This window comes from Schistocerca cancellata, chromosome 1, assembly GCF_023864275.1.
Source record: "Schistocerca cancellata isolate TAMUIC-IGC-003103 chromosome 1, iqSchCanc2.1, whole genome shotgun sequence".
NCBI lineage: Eukaryota > Metazoa > Arthropoda > Insecta > Orthoptera > Acrididae > Schistocerca > Schistocerca cancellata.
The window spans coordinates 315571527-315589033 of record NC_064626.1 but is presented as its reverse complement, the minus strand read 5'-3'; the positions used below and the strand labels follow the sequence as shown (position 1 = coordinate 315589033).

Genomic DNA, 17507 nt, shown 5'->3' with positions numbered 1-17507 from the left:
TGCGTAGATGGAGAAGCTACTGGAAAGAAAAGATGTTTGGTGTACGGACAGTCCCGCCTGTTCCACAGAATTAAATCATATCGAGCACTTGTGGAACGTGTTGGGAGACATTCTGCACATGTCCACATGCACAAATGACTTTCCAGCATTTGTGAACCGCACTGATATGCTGCAGAGCATGAATTCCATCCATGGTGATCCTTATAAGAACCACGTCCTCCCTTTTGTAATATCCAGAGGACCTTCACACACCATGGTCACTTCCTTTTATTCACTGTCTTTGAATAAATGTCATTTCTGTTCATCTCATCACGTATCTCTTTCAGACTGCAGCAGTTTTTTCTATGAATGGACCATGTTTCATGCAGCTATGTTATGTGGCAATGACACATCATGTGAAAATTACTTTCGACCTCAAGTTTTGCACACCATACACACAAATAAAGTGCTAACTTTCTTTCCACCTACTGCTATACCATTCTTTAAGAGGAGTAGGGACCATTAAAAATCCTATGATCTTGTTATGATTTCTTCGTCTTCTTCTTCTTCTTTTCCTCTCATGTGACAAGTAACAAGTTAGAAATGCATGCTAGAGCGGCACTCTAACATCAGTCTCTGTTTTTTTGGTGGACAATGCACTATGTATTGCACTTTCCATGCACTCTTTACAAACTGACCCAAAGATTCATGCAATTATTGCCAGCAGTAAAAGTAGTGATAAACTAGAAAAAGTTCTAGGATCAATGGAGGATTGAATGTCGAACCTTTGGATCTGTAGTCTGACAATTACCCACTTAGTAATTAAGCCAAACAGTTGGAAGGTATGGAGTGAAAAGATATGCCAAGTCGAAATTTTCAGCTGGTACATGAATCTCACATCTAAAGAGCAATTAGCAACATACTGCCCACAAAAGACAGCTGGATCAATGCAGCATGCCTTGGGATTGGAAGAAGGCACGGAGTTTTCCAGTCTATGTATAGAGTCACAAGACTGATATGCACAGCTCGCTTAATAGTGGTCCTTGAAATTTACCATTTCAGTTTTTTAATATTTCTGTTTTGTTATCCCGCAAGTTAAACAAACCCATGAGCATTTGTGCTGCCCTTCTTTGTTCTTTTTCAACTTGGTGTGGGTTGCACAAAGTTGAACAATTTTCTATGACAGGCAAAGAATGTTTTGTACAGAAATTTCTTTATACTGCATTTCTCCAGTGTACTACCAATGCACTGATCTCATATCCCAAAAAATTTTTACACTTAGATGTTTGTATGAGTTGACTGATTGCAATAGTGAATTTTTTGTAAAGAAGTCATAGGATACTACATTTGTGGGTCTTGGAAGTGCATGATTTTATATTTCTGCACATTTAAAGAAAGTTGCAAGCCTTTGAAATCTTATCAAGATCAAGATCTGACTGGACACTGTACTGAAAATTATCACTTTGGATTTGTCTAATTACAACTGAATAAAGTTAATTTGTCATATAATATACATTTTGCCTTTATTATCCAATAGGCATAATCACTGGCATATTTCACAGATGCTGCTCCAGATGTGTTCTTGTTCTGGTTTTAGAGCTCTTCTTTTCCTTCTGCTTACTGCCATTTGAAATTTTGTTCACACAGGACTACCGAGTGAATACACATTTACATTAGGTTATGTTTTGGATCTGAATGGATATTTGTCCATTTTTTCACACAGTATTTTATTAGAGATAACTGCATAACACAGAAAAAATCTAAGGTTACTATTAATATTGTCTGTCAGGCCTAGAAAATACAACATGAATGGCAAGGATATCAATACATTTTCCTGTGGCACTTCTGAAGTTATGTCTACATCTATGAATGACTCTCCGTCCAAGATAACCTGCCGTACCTTTTCTACCAAGAAATCTTCAATCTGGCCACAAATTTTGTTTGATACATATGATCATACTTTTGGTAGTAAATGTTAATGCGGCACAGAGTCAAACGCTTTTCTAAATGCATCCTTCTGACTGCCTCGATTTATTAATTTCAAGATGTCATGTGAAAAAAGAATGAGTTGGGTTTCACAGGACTGATGTTTAGGGAATCCTTGCTGACTGGCATGGAGGAATCAATGTGTTTGAGATGCTCAGCAGTGTCTAAACTATTGATTTAGCTAACCTGAAGAGCATGTCAATAAAGAAGTTCATACAAACACAACATTGTCAGAATCATCAATTCCTTTCCTCAGTATATATTCACAGTAGCACATGTAACTATTTCAGTATCATTTACAAGATGGGTGTCAGACCCATGGTCCACAATACATATTTTTATGCTCCAGCCACTGAATTGCTACACAATTTTGTTGTTGGTATACATCCAATGATCTCAATGTACTTTAAAGAACTGGCCCATCAGTATTCGTTGATTAACGAGTGGGTTTAACGAACACTTACTTTCAGCATCTTCCATCACTGCTTCAGTACACAAAGCAGAAAAAGGTATACCGAAGCTTTCACTTCCAAGTTTATTGTCGAGCACAGCTAATGAACATGCAAACAGCTGCCAGAAAACAGTATGTTGTATAAATTGATTTATTTGATGCACTTTAATAGGAAACATTTTGCTTTGTACAAACAAGAAAAGGTTCACTGTCTAGCAACCCTAGCAATAATGTAACGAGCTGCCAAGAAACATCATTACTTTATTTGAAGTAATATGTCTGAAGTGCATTAACATAAAATATTTCACTTTCAATGAGAAACTGAATGAATTTGTTACACATAATAGTTTGTTAAGTTAGTTAGTGTGTGGTAAGTTACTGGAATAGTTTTTTTCATTTAAAGATTCCATTGCTTTATTAGCCTATTCCCTGCATCCTGCAGCTTTGCCTGTGTACAAGTTTGCCACGTATATTGAACACATCTCTTCCTCATCCCTCTCACGGCCCATTTCCTCCACCCCTCTCTCTGACCATATCCTCCTCCCAATCTCTCTTCCCACATCCACTTCTTCCTTTTCCACCTGCCCACTACCCCCCTACACCTTCCACCTGGCTCATGCATCTCCCCCCCCCCCCCTCCATTTCCTTCTCTATCCCTCTCTCACTCTTCCCCAGCCATGCTTACGAGCATGTGCAGCCCCTACAATACAGTTCAATAAAGCACATCGATACTACTACCACAACACATGTCATGCAGGCCAGGCTACATATTGGGGGCTTGAAAATTATTAATCGACCCTGACATACAGGTCGCAATGTAAAGCATGTTGATATTACTACCAAAATGCAACACACCTGTCATCCAGGGCAGCCTACACGTCAGGACCCAGAAAAACCATTTCTTGCCTCTGACATGTAGACTGTCCTGCAAAGCAGTTTGATTTGGCAGGCCGATACTGTAATGACACAACATATCTGTCATGTAGGGCAGTGCCAGGGTCTGGGAAAACATGTTTTGGCCTGTATCTCTGCTCCTATTGGAGCTAGGAGGTTATAAACTCCACAGTACTGATACTTGGCAGGGCTGGTGTTTCTGTGTCAAATTTGGCTGATATCAGTTGAGCGGTTTAAGAGGAGATCCAGACATACACATGTATGCACTGCTTTATATATACAACAGGTGTTTCAAAATACACTTGCAAAAAGAATGGCTAATCTCGCAGAAATTTTCCTATTTAAATCGAAGCAAACTCATTTCATCTCAAAGCTATTCTGGTGACTGTGACAAGAGTATGAACATTTTGGGGATATGTTGGTTGGTTTGTGGGATTGAAGGGACCAGACTGCTATGGCCATCGGTCCCTTTTTCCAAAAAATTTAAACACCCACACAGAAGAAAAATGCACAGTGGAGACGACACAGGACAAGAAAGACTCAGACAGAGACCAGACAAAAGGAATTAACAGAGTCACACAGAGTGTGACAGTGGTTGGCCGACCAGAGAGACAAAAAAAGAAAAGCCAACCACTCAGAAACACACTAAAAAAACCCAGTCTAAAATCGTAGGCAAAAAGCCAGACTCAATACAAAAAAAAATGACAAACACTTAGATTAAGTGATACAAGCCCCCTGCCCAAATAAAACGCAAAACTAAGCCTGCCATAGCAGTGTCATCTGCTAAAAGGGCAGGGAGTGTATTAGGGAGTGCAAACGTCTGCCTGAGCACAGTTAAAAGGGGACAGGCCAACAAAAGGTGGACCACAGTCAAAGCCGACCCGCAGTGACATAGAATGGGTCCTCATGGCGCAATAAATGGCTGTGTGTCAAGTGGGTGTGGCTAATGCAGAGCCGACAAATAACAACTGAGTCCCTGCGAGGGGCTCACATGGAGGACCACCATACATTCGTCATCTCCTTGGTAGGACGGAGTTTGTTTGGTGTGGACAGGTTGCGCCATTCAGTGTCCCTAAGTTGGAAAACTTTGCGGTGTAAGACAGCTCACAAATCAGTCTCCAGGAGGCCAATCTCCAGAGATGGTTTAATGTTGGCCTGTTTGGCCAGGCGGTCAACATGTTCATTGCCCGGTATCCCAGCATGGCCTGGGGTCCACACAAAGACTACAGAACAGCCGCAATGGGCAAGAGTATGGAGGGACTCCTTGATAGCCATCACCAGATGAGAGCGAGGGAAACACTGGTCGATTGCTCGTAAACCACTCAGGGAGTCGCTACAGATAATGAAGGACTCACCTGAGCAGGAGCGGACATAATCTAGGGCCCGAAAGATGGCGACCAGCTCAGCAGTGAAAACGCTGCAGCCAGCCGGCAATGAGTGTTGTTCGTAATGGTCCCCTAGAGTGAGAGCATAACCGACACGACCAGCAACCATCGAACCGTCAGTGTACACAACGCCAGAGCCCTGATATGTGGCAAGGATGGAAAGAAAACGGCGGTGGAAGGCCTCGGGAGGGACTGAGTACTTCGGGCCCTGTGCCAATTCGAGCCGAAGACAAGGGTGGGGCACACACCACGCGGGTGTATGTAGAGGGGCCCGGAAAGGAGGTGGAAGAGGGAAAACCCCAAGCCCGGAGAGAAGCTCTCTGACGCGGACTGCGATCGTACAACTCAACCGGGACTGACGTTCTGGGAGATGGACGACCGACTGAGGGAACAGGAGATGACGATTAGGATGCCCGGGCAAGCTACAAACGCGTGTAGCATAAGCAGCCAGTAAACGTTGGCACCATAATCGCAGTGGAGGGACACCTGCCTCCACAAGTATGCTGTTCACAGGGCTGTTCTGGAAAGCTCCAGTGGCAAGTCTGATCCCACTGTGAAGGATGGGGTCCAGCACCTGCAACGCAGAAGGGGATGCTGAACCATAAGCCAGGCTCCCGTAATCCAGACGGGACTGAATTAATGCCTGGTAGAGCCGTAAGAGGGTGGATCGGTCTGCTCCCCATCTGGTGTGGCTCAAGCATCGCAGAGTATTAAAATGCCGCCAACACATCTGTTTAAGCTGCCGAATATGAGGGAGTCAAGTCAACCGGGCATCAAAAACCACACCCAAAAACCGATGTCTCCACCACAGCAAGAGAAAACCGTGGCTCAGGATGAACAATGTGTCGCCGACAGAAATGCATAATGCAGGTCTTGGCAACTGAAAACTGGAAGCCATGCGCTACAGCCCAAGACTGCGCCTTGTGGATAGCGCCCTGCAGCTGACGTTCAGCAGCTGCAATGCCAATGGAGCTATAGTAGAGGCAGAAGTCATCAGCATACAAGGAAGTTGAGACAGATGTTCCCACCGCCGCAGCGAGCCAATTAATTGCAATTAAAAACAGGCAGACACTTAAGACAGATCCCTGCGGTACCCCGTTCTCCTGAACTCGGGGGGAACTATGGGAGGCCGCAACTTGCACGCGGAAGGTACGATGCGACAGAAAATTTCATATGAAAAATCGGCAGCGGACCCCGAAGACACCAACCATGAAGCGTAGAGAGGATGTGATGTCGCCATGTTGTATCGTATGCCTTCCACATGTCAAAAAAGACAGCGACGAGGTGCTGACGGCGGGCAAAGGCTGTACGGATGGCAGACTCCAGGCTCACCAGATTATCGGCGGCAGAGCGGCCCTTACAGAACCCACGAACCCACTCTGAGACAGAGCCAGAATGCCCCGAGACTCGAGTACCCAACTCAACCGCTGGCTCACCACGCGTTCGAGCAACTTACAAAGAGGGCAAGTGGCTAGGGCACTTTGGAATTCGTTCTCACTGAATGGAACATTGTAGGATTCAGGGTGGCGTGTGTGAAATGAAAAGCTCTGACGTTCCAACCGCTCTTTAATGGAGCGGAAGTCCAGTGGGTAAGTCGCAGAAGCGGAACTCTGAGCAAAATGCTCTGCTAAGTGGTTGGCAATTGTGTCGGGGTCAGTACAATTGGGGATATGTAAATTAGCTGTGTTTCTTTCTGCTTGTAGCACAGATTGAAATACTTTTGAGGAATTATTGGAACTACTATCATTGTCTAACATTACCATAGGACAAGATATAATTAACTGTGCTTTTTGAACTTAAAAAAAGTCAACCACTATCACAGTTAACTTCTATACTTACAGAAGGCACTCCTTTGTATCATTACAGTAAAAGAAGGAAAGAAAATTTACGATGGGTCCAGGATTCATACACACTGTGCTATACACCAAGAAGTACTATGCGCCAAACAAATAAACATGGAAAATTTCTCAAAAACAATTATTTTCATTAATCTTGAGGCTTACATCAGCAACAGCTCTCTGCTTGCTTAAGTGGTATTCCAGTTCGTTCAATTATACTGAGAGATATTGGCTACAATGATTCTTAAATAGCCCTGGAGAACGAAACAATAAATATTTAATTTCTTAATAACTAAAGGCCATGATACATGAACAATTTTTTGACATGACTTGGTTGCAAGTTATATTCTGCATGGGTGATGTTAACAGAACACTTACGAAATTTAAACCCAAAACTGTAAGGAAAGATCAGATAATTATGGACATGTGCAACCAAATTAATGCATTCAAGTATATTCTTTGAGAAGAGCAGTTTGAGTTCAACTGAAACTATATTGTATCCAATATGTGCACAATCTATAAGTCTGAGAAATGAATCTGAACACTGTTTGCAGTTTTGGAAGATGAATTTCTTTGTTCTTTTTCAAATTTTTCCAGTAAACATTAAATCAGTACCTAACAAAATTCCAAGAGGTAGTTTAAATCCAGTACGAATTTCATTTGAAGGCAAGAGAGGGAATAAAGAACTTGTACCCCCCCCCCCCCCCCCCAATCAGAAAAAGCCAAGAAAGTACTCTCATAACTTATAACATAAAACATACATTTAGATATCTACAAAAAGTTGAAAGTGACAAACACATATCCTTAAGAATAAAGGTTAAACCACAGAAAAAAGTATGCAAATTTTAAAGTTTTCCTGGCAAATTGAATGTTTGAAGGAATGCTAGGCTTGCAGTGGATTGTAGTCAACTACACTCCATGATATTTCAACTGGCCACTTGCCATTCACCCTAAGGTGACCCATTGAAAACTTATGAAGACATCTTCTGTTTCGCAATATATAGGGTGAGTCACTAACTACTGCCAAATAGAATAACTCCGAAAGTAAGATAGTAGCTGAAAAGTTTGTGGGACAAATGTTGCATGGGACAACAGGGGCCATAATATGACGTTGGTTTTTTGTTGCTAGGTGGGGTGGCTTCAGAGATATGAAGGTCAACTTTGCTTTTTAAATGGGATGCTATAGTTTGGTACTTACTTTCTGACAGCGGCTATCAAGAGGAATACAATTGTGTAACAGTAAGGTCTTTGAAAGTCAACGAAGATCACAAAGGTGGCATGAACATACATTTACAGAAGGTGTTCGAAGTGATTACCATTGATAACAATGCAGTGCTACAATATTCTTATCATGGATTGAGTGGTATTCCTTATCACTTCGGCACTTACCGAAGCACATTCTCTGACAATTCTCTCTCGTATATCGTGCAAATAATAAATATTCACTGAATATTATTTATCCATCCAACGTGTCACTGATATACACTCCTGGAAATTGAAATAAGAACACCGTGAATTCATTGTCCCAGGAAGGGGAAACTTTATTGACACATTCCTGGGGTCAGATACATCACATGATCACACTGACAGAACCACAGGCACATAGACACAGGCAACAGAGCATGCACAATGTCGGCACTAGTACAGTGTATATCCACCTTTCGCAGCAATGCAGGCTGCTATTCTCCCATGGAGACGATCGTAGAGATGCTGGATGTAGTCCTGTGGAACGGCTTGCCATGCCATTTCCACCTGGGGCCTCAGTTGGACCAGCGTTCGTGCTGGACGTGCAGACCGCGTGAGACGACGCTTCATCCAGTCCCAAACATGCTCAATGGGGGACAGATCCGCAGATCTTGCTGGCCAGGGTAGTTAACTTACACCTTCTAGAGCACGTTGGGTGGCACGGGATACATGCGGACGTGCATTGTCCTGTTGGAACAGCAAGTTCCCTTGCCGGTCTAGGAATGGTAGAACGATGGGTTCGATGACGGTTTGGATGTACCGTGCACTATTCAGTGTCCCCTCGACGATCACCAGTGGTGTACGGCCAGTGTAGGAGATCGCTCCCCACACCATGATGCCGGGTGTTGGCCCTGTGTGCCTCGGTCGTATGCAGTCCTGATTGTGGCGCTCACCTGCACGGCGCCAAACACGCATACGACCATCATTGGCACCAAGGCAGAAGCGACTCTCATCGCTGAAGACGACACGTCTCCATTCGTCCCTCCATTCACGCCTGTCGCGACACCACTGGAGGCGGGCTGCACGATGTTGGGGCGTGAGCGGAAGACGGCCTAACGGTGTGCGGGACCGTAGCCCAGCTTCATGGAGACGGTTGCGAATGGTCCTCGCCGATACCCCAGGAACAACAGTGTCCCTAATTTGCTGGGAAGTGGCGGTGCGGTCCCCTACGGCACTGCGTAGGATCCTACGGTCTTGGCGTGCATCTGTGCGTCGCTGCGGTCCGGTCCCAGGTCGACAGGCACGTGCACCTTCCGCCGACCACTGGCGACAACATCGATGTACTGTGGAGACCTCACGCCCCACGTGTTGAGCAATTCGGCGATACGTCCACCCGGCCTCCCGCATGCCCACTATACGCCCTCGCTCATAGTCCGTCAACTGCACATACGGTTCACGTCCACGCTGTCGCGGCATGCTACCAGTGTTAAAGACTGCGATGGAGCTCCGTATGCCACGGCAAACTGGCTGACACTGACGGCGGCGGTGCACAAATGCTGCGCAGCTAGCGCCATTCGACGGCCAACACCGCGGTTCCTGGTGTGTCCGCTGTGCCGTGCGTGTGATCATTGCTTGTACAGCCCTCTCGCAGTGTCCGGAGCAAGTATGGTGGGTCTGACACACCGGTGTCAATGTGTTCTTTTTTCCATTTCCAGGAGTGTATAAAGACCATTCAATGGTTTTGCACTACAACACTAGTATTGTCGAATGATGTATTCCTTCCAAGAATAAGTTGATATGCTTCTCGTTTACTGAAAATGCCAATGAAATTCAGTGAGAGCTAGAGACTTATATACGCTGAAAGATATCCTCAGCGTACTCACCCTACATGTCATACATTTAAATATGTGTATGATAAATTGAGTACAACTGGATCCTTAATGCATTGGAAACATATCCGGAGAAAGAAAGTTAGTACTGAGGAAATGGAAACTGGTGCTTTTCCCACTGTGGTTCGAGATCCTTATGCTAGATCGCGTCAAATCGCAAGGGAATTTGGCATGAGCCAGAGTAGTGTTGTTCGCATTCTGCGTTGCCATAAATATCATCCTTACCATACAAGTCTCCCCCAAGAATTAACTGGTGCGGATTGTATGCATAGCATTGAGTTCTGCTGATCGGATCAACTTCAGATTCAGATGGATGACATGTTTTTTAAATTGATTTCATTTACTAACGAGGCTACATTCACAAACCATGGCAATGTTAATTTGCATAACATGCATTATTGGGCAACTGAAAATCCATGTTGGCTGCAGCAAGTTGCACGCCAAAAACCATGGTTGGTGAACGTATGGTGTGGGATTCTGGAGGACAGAATTATAGGCCCCTATTTCATCAAAGGAAATCTTAATGGTGTGAAGGACATCACATTCCTGCAAGAAACATTAAGTCTGTTATTGGAAGAAATACCTTTAGGAGAAAGAAACAGAATGTGGTATCAACACGATAAGTGTCCAGAACATTTTTCGCTGATGGCTAGAAATGAGTTGCAAAGGCAATTCCCAAATCGTTGGACTGGATGCGGAGGAGATGTGTCCTGGCCAGCTCGTTGGCCAGTGACTTACCCTGTATATTGTGAGTATTCTGCACACATGTCAAGATCATGGTGTCAGACTGAAAATTATGGAGGATTCTTGCTATTTTAAACAAAGTATTGTGAACAAAGGGAATGAATGCTAGAGATTTTGCTGGCATACTCGGCTCTTTATCCAATCCTTGTTTCTTGGTTTTAACCGATAGTGCCCTGTTAATCTGACAGGAAGAGCAAGCTCTTTAGGCAAAGTTTCTGCATCTGAAGTTGAAAGAGTTCTGTGTACAAGTGTTTCAACCTCACTCATTGCTTGTGATAGTGGGTATTGTGGATAAAAACTGGTATGAGTGGGTTTATGATGAGCTGAATGCATCAGAGAGCCATCATTTTTCCATCTAACCAAACCATCCAGGCATCCAGGAAAGGCAGACAACCATCTTTCTCTACTTCCATAGTGAACCGGATGTTCTTATGAGTAGAGTTGAGGTGATGATAAAAACTCTATTCATTTATCTTTTACATGAGGTCACACTATGAAAGTACCGTCCACATACCTCCAAAATACAGTTAGTTGAAGGGCTACTGATCCTTGCGCTCTCTCCTCAAAGGTCGGCAACCAGAGAAGAAGGACCCGCAGCATTGCCATCAGCCTGCTCAAAATATTCATGGCTGAACATAAAATAGTATGAGGGGAGAGTACCAAAACAAACCAGTGATGTCACCTCCAGCATAGAAGTACGATGTTTCCCTATGTCATGTGTCAGGCTCCTAATCTTGCTTACTATTGGCAATGAAGGTAGACCTCTTTTATGAGTTTTGGGAAAGCCAAAGAGTCTTGGTGGTATACAACTACGTGGTCTTAATCTCTTGAGGTAATGAGGAAGAATTCAGGAATTCAGAAGTCTCCTGTTGCGTATGTCCTGTACAATCAAAAGCAGTGTCACTTAGTAGACCGTACAATTACCAACATACAAACGACGAGACAACAGTACCTTTATTCACACTCAGTACCACCATGTTGTGATCCTCTCAGCGATTTTGTAGTGCAACATTGCACTGAGGAAGAACTTTGGAAAGAGCACAAGTTTTTCTTCTTATTTTTTGTGCAACACCCGAAGGACAACTTGTTGTGCTCTCTTGAAAGCTACATCTCAATGCAATAACTTAACCTTTGTGTAAAAGGCTGCGCTATTAATCACTAAGAGGATTCTGAAATTTTCGTATTGGAAGTCAATAAAGGTAATGCAACAGCACTGTTGTGTCATAGTTTTATGGTTATAAGATGTATGGTCTACTAACTGATTCTGACTATGTGAAGATGATTAAAATCCTACAGGATGTGTGCAGCAGGAGACTCCTCACTCCTGAATTAATTCTCATTATCTCAAGAGATTATAAAGGGGTTAAGAACACACGTCTGCATATCACCAAGAGTTTTTGGCTTCCTAAAAAATATAAAGAAGGTCTACCATTACGACCAACAGTAACTCCATATATGACTTAGCCAAACGTCTTGCTTTGACACTATAGGTGGGCAAATGTTCACATCTTTTATGAACCTTGGCTGATTTTGTCAACATTCTGGGGGTGATCTGTTTAATAGTTTGGATCGTTTAGTTAGCTTTGATATCGTGTCTCTTTTTACACAGGTCTTCTCACAGATTCTTTGGCATTAATTGGTAATCTGTTTGAGGTGGACATCATGCTTTGTTTTGGCAAAATCTTCCCTCAACGTAGATTTTGTTCACCGTGAATCTTTTCAGCAGAGTGACGATGTTGTCATGGGTTGCCCTCTTATCTCCCCTGGTGGCCAACGTTTTTACGGAGGATTTTGATGAGAGAGCACTTGCATCAGTGACCCTTCAAACCAACTATTTTGGAGGTATGTGGGTGTGGTCACAAGCAGAAGATACATTAATGGGGTTTTCACATCCATTCTTAAGAATGTCCACTTCACTATGGAATTAGAGAAAGATGGTAGTTCACCTTTCCTGGGTGTTTTGGTTAGACAGAAGAATAACAGCTCTCTGGGACATTTAGTTGCAACTATGAGCACACCAAAATGACAGGTATGCAGAGCTCATACAGTCTCAGATGTAGATAGTTTGCCTACAGAGCTCACCCACCTAAATACAGGGTTCTGAGAAACTGCACCTTCTATTTGCCAAATTAAGAGGGTACTACCAGTTAAAACCAAGAACCAGGAAGTGGATCAAAAGTAGAGCACCTAGCAAAATCTCTAGCTTTTCTTCCACTTGTTGGCAACATTTCCTTTAGAATAGCAAGAATTCTTCGTAATTTTTCAGGTGAAAATGGTTTTCCATCTCCATTGAAGACTGCCAATCTACCAGAATCAATGAAGGACAATTTGTTATTGCAGAAGACAGAAATTTACAGAATACCTTGTCAGTATTGTATGGCTTATATAGGCCAGACCTCTCGCTCTGTGGAAGAACACTGCACCGAGCATCAATGCTACAATTGTATTTTGGAACCAAGTTAGTCTACAGTTGCCAAACATTGTATCTCCACCAAACATTCAGGGAAATTTGATAAAACAATAATTTCGGACACAGTAACATCTTTTTGGGACTCCATTATTAAAGAATCCATGGAAATACACATCACAAAAAATCAGATGCATTGTGACACTGAATACCAGTTGGACAATGCATTGAAACCCTGTTATTTTCACGACTTGCTGTAATTGAAGGCAACACGCTACACTTATGGCCATGGACACTGGGGATAATCAAGTTCCGCAGTTCCACCAGCGAGGTCACTGCAGCCAGGTAGTGTGGTCAGTCTGCAACCATAATCTTGAAGAATGTACGGATTACTGACAGTGTACTATATATTGCGGAATGGAGGACACCTTCGTCAATCTTTGATAGCTCACATAAGGGTGACTAGTAGGTGTCCAGTTGAAATATCATGCAGTATAGTTGACGACGACTGCCTGCAAGCCTAAAATTTCTTCAAACATATAGTATGCTTATCAACCCCAAATGTGTTAATCTGTAACTGCTGAGTTATTAGACAAAAATGTGAAATAATTACATCTTCTATGACAGGTAAACCTCCTTCTTCAGCAGCTGCTTCATTATCATCATCTACTCTTCGTTCCTGGTCACTTCCTGCATCACGACTTCGTCTTTCTTCCTGCTCCTCTTCGTCCTCATCAGACTTCTTTGCTTTCTCAGCTGCAGCTTCTTCATCTGTGCTAATATCATCGGCATCTCCAAATAGTGCCTCAGCAGTGGCTGAAATACAATAGGACTTGAATTTAGATTTTAAAAGTTTTTCGCATCATATATTGGAGGGGGGGGGGAGAAGTAGAGGGAGGAAGGGGTGGACAAGGGATAGGGAGAGGGCAGGGGAGAAGAGAGAGAGAGAGAGAGAGAGAGAGAGAGATGTTGTTGTTGTTGTGGTCTTCAGTCCTGAGACTGGTTTGATGCAGCACTCCATGCTACCCTATCCTGTGCAAGTTTCTTCATCTCCCAGTACCTACTGCAGCCTACATCCTTCTGAATCTACTTAGTGTATTCATCTCTTGATCTCCCTCTATGATTTTTACCCTCCACGCTACCCTCCAATGCTAAATTTATGATCCCTTGATGCCTCAGAACATGTCCTACCAACCAGTCCCTTCTTCTCGTCAAGTTGTGCCACAAACTCCTCTTCTTCCCAATTCTATTCAATACCTCCTCATTAGTTATGTGATCTACCCATCTAATCTTCAGCACACTTCTGTAGCACCACATTTCGAAAGCTTCTATTCTCCTCCTGTCCGAACTATTTATCGTCCATGTTTCACTTCCATACATGGCTATACTCCATACAAATACTTTCAGAAACGCCTTCTTGACACTTAAACTTATACTCAATGTTAACAAATTTCTCTTCTTCAGAAACGCTTTCCTTGCCATTGCCAGTCTACATTTTATATCATCTCTACTTCGACCATCATCAGTTATTTTGCTCCCCAAATAGCAAAACTCCTTTACTACTTTAAGTGTCTCATTTCCTAATCTAATTCCCTCAGCATCACCCGACTTAACGCGACTACATTCCATTATCCTCGTTTTGCTTTTGTTGATGTTCATCACATATCCTCCTTTCAAGACACTGTCCATTCCATTCAACTGCTCTTCCAAGTCCTTTTCTATCTCTGACAGAATTACAATGTCATCGGCAAACCTCAAAGTTTTTAGATTCTTTTCCATGGATTTTAATACCTACTCTGAATTTTTCTTTTGTTTCCTTTACTGCTTGCTCAATATACAGATTGAATAACATCGGGGAGACGCTACAACCCTGTCTCAATCCCTTCCCAACCACTGCTTCCCTTTCATGCCCCTCGACTCTTATAACTGCCATCTGGTTTCTGCACCAATTGTAAATAGCCTTTCGCTCCTTGTATTTTACCCCTGCCACCTTTAGAATTTGAAAGAGAGTATTCCAGTCGACATTGTCAAAAGCTTTCTCTAAGTCTACAAATGCTAGAAACGTAGGTTTGCCTTTCCTTAATCTTTCTTCTAAGATAAGTCGTAAGGTCAGTATTGCCTCACATGTTCCACTATTTCTACGGAATCCAAATTGATCTTCCCTGATGTCGGCTTCGACCAATTTTTCCATTTGTCTGTAAATAATTCGCATTAGTATTTTGCAGCTGTGACTTATTAAACTGATAGTACGGCAATTTTCACATCTGTCAGCACCAGCTTTCTTTGGGATTGGAATTATTATATTCTTCTTGAAGTCTGAGGGTATTTCGCCTGTCTTGTACATCTTGCTCACCAGATGGTAGAGTTTTGTCAGGACTGGCTCTCCCAAGGCCGCCAGTAGTTCTAATGGAATTTTGTCTACTCCCGGGGCCTTATTTCGGCTCAGGTCTTTCAGTGCTATGTACAAACTCTTCACGCAGTATCGTACCTCCCATTTCATCTTCATCTACATTCTCTTCCATTTCTATAATATTGTCCTCAAGCACATTGCCCTTGTATAGACCCTCTATATACTTCTTCCATCTTTTTGCTTTCCCTTCTTTGCTTAGAACTGGGTTTCCATCTGAGCTCTTGATATTCATACAAGTTAGGTTAGTGTTGTTTTAACGTCCCGTCGACAACAAGGTCATTAGAGACGGAGCGCAAGCTCGGGATAGGGAAGGATGGGGAAGGAAATCGGCCGTGCCCTTTCAAAGGAACCATCCCGGCATTTGCCTGAAACGATTTAGGGAAATCATGGAAAACCTAAATCAGGATGGCTGGAGACGGGATTGAACCATCGTCCTCCCGAATGCGAGTCCAGTGTGCTAACCACTGCGCCACCTCGCTCGGTTTCATACAAGTGGTTCTCTTTTCTCCAAAGGTCTCTTTAATTTTCCTGTAGGCAGTATCTATCTTACCCCTAGTGAGATCAGCCTCTACATCCTTACGTTTGTCCTCTAGCCATCCCTGCTTAGCCATTTTGCACTTCCTGTCGATCTCATTTTCGAGACGTTTGTATTCCTTTTTGCCTGCTTCATTTACTGCATTTTTATATTTTCTCCTTTCATCAATTAAATTCAATATTTCTTCTGTTACCCTAGGATTTCTACTAGCCCTCGTCTTTTTACCTACTTGATCCACTGCTGCCTTCACTATTTCATTCCTCAAAGCTACCCATTCTTCTTCTACTGTGTTTCTTCCCCCCATTCCTGTCAATTGTTCCCTTATGCTCTCCCTGAAACTCTGTACAACCTCTGGTTCTTTCAGTTTATCCAGGTCCCATCTCCTTAAATTCCCACCTTTTTGCAGTTTCTTCAATTTTAATCTGCAGTTCATAACCAATAGATTGTGGTCAGAGTCCACATCTGCCCCTGGAAATGTCTTACAATTTAAAACCTGGTTCCTAAATCTCTGTCTTACCATTATATAATATATCTGATACCTTTTAGTATCTCCGGGATTCTTCCATGTATACAACCTTCTTTTATGATTCTTGAACCAAGTGTTAGCTATGATTAAGTTATGCTCTGTGCAAAATTCTACCAGACGGCTTCCTCTTTCATTTCTTAGCCCCAATCCATATTCACCTACTATGTTTCCCTCTCTCCCTTTTCCTACACTCAAATTCCAGTCACCCATGACTATTAAATTTTCGTCTCCCTTCACTACCTGAATAATTTCTTTTATCCCATCATACATTTCATCAATTTTTTCATCATCTGCAGAGCTAGTTGGCATATAAACTTGTACTAATGTAGTAGGCATGGGCTTCGTGTCTATCTTGGCCACAATAATGCATTCACTATGCTGTTTGTAGTAGCTTCCCCGCACGCCTATTTTTTTATTCATTATTAAACCTACTCCTGCATTACCTCTATTTGATTTTGTATTTATAACCCTGTATTCAGGGTTGTTCCTCCTGCCACCTAATTTCACTAATTCCCACTATATCTAATGTTAACCTATCCATTTCCCTTTTTAAATTTTCTAACCTACCTGCTCGATGAAGGTATCTGACATTCCACGCTCTGATCTGTAGAACGCCAGTTTTCTTTCTCCTGATAACAACGTCCTCTTGAGTAGTCTCCACCCGGAGATCCAAATGGGGGACTATTTTACCTCCGGAATATTTTACCCAAGGGGATGCCATCATCATTTAACCATACAGTAAAGCTGCATGCCCTCGGGAAAAATTACGGCTGTAGTTTCCCCTTGCTTTCAGCCATTCACAGTACCAGCACAGCAAGGCCATTTTGGTTATTGTTACAAGGCCAGATCAGTCAATCATCCAGACTGTTGCCCCTGCAACTACTGAAAAGGCTGTTGCCCCTCCTCAGGAACCACACATTTGTCTGGCCTCTCAACAGATACCCCTCCATTGTGGTTGCACCTACGGTACTGCCATCTGTATCGCTGAGGCACGCAAGCCTCCCCACCAACGGCAAGGTCCATGGTTCATGAGGGGGGGGCGGGGGGGGGGGGGGGGAATAGAAGGGATAAGGAGAAAACTCCTCACCATGTAGTTGAGGCATCGAGCAGCCAACAGATACAAAGACAACACTGAAAAAGTTGTTAGGCCTGTCTGAGACTTACGTTACAAGCTACATTTTGTTCATAACATAAACTCAGATATGAACCACACTTAATATTAAGTAACTGCATTGATAGAAAAATCTGTCTTATTTGGGTTGGCTGAAGTAAACACTT

At 43.0% G+C, this 17507-nt stretch overlaps 1 protein-coding gene across 1 annotated transcript in view; it reads right to left on the bottom strand.

Moving 5' to 3' along the window:
* The window catches only part of LOC126172899 (another transcription unit protein), a 73997-nt gene that overhangs the window by 11392 nt on the left and 45098 nt on the right, over positions 1–17507 (bottom strand). The window contains exon 5 of the mRNA XM_049920915.1: positions 13372–13574. Coding sequence (XP_049776872.1) covers positions 13372–13574 — 203 coding nt within the window. The remainder of the gene's footprint in view (positions 1–13371; positions 13575–17507) is intronic.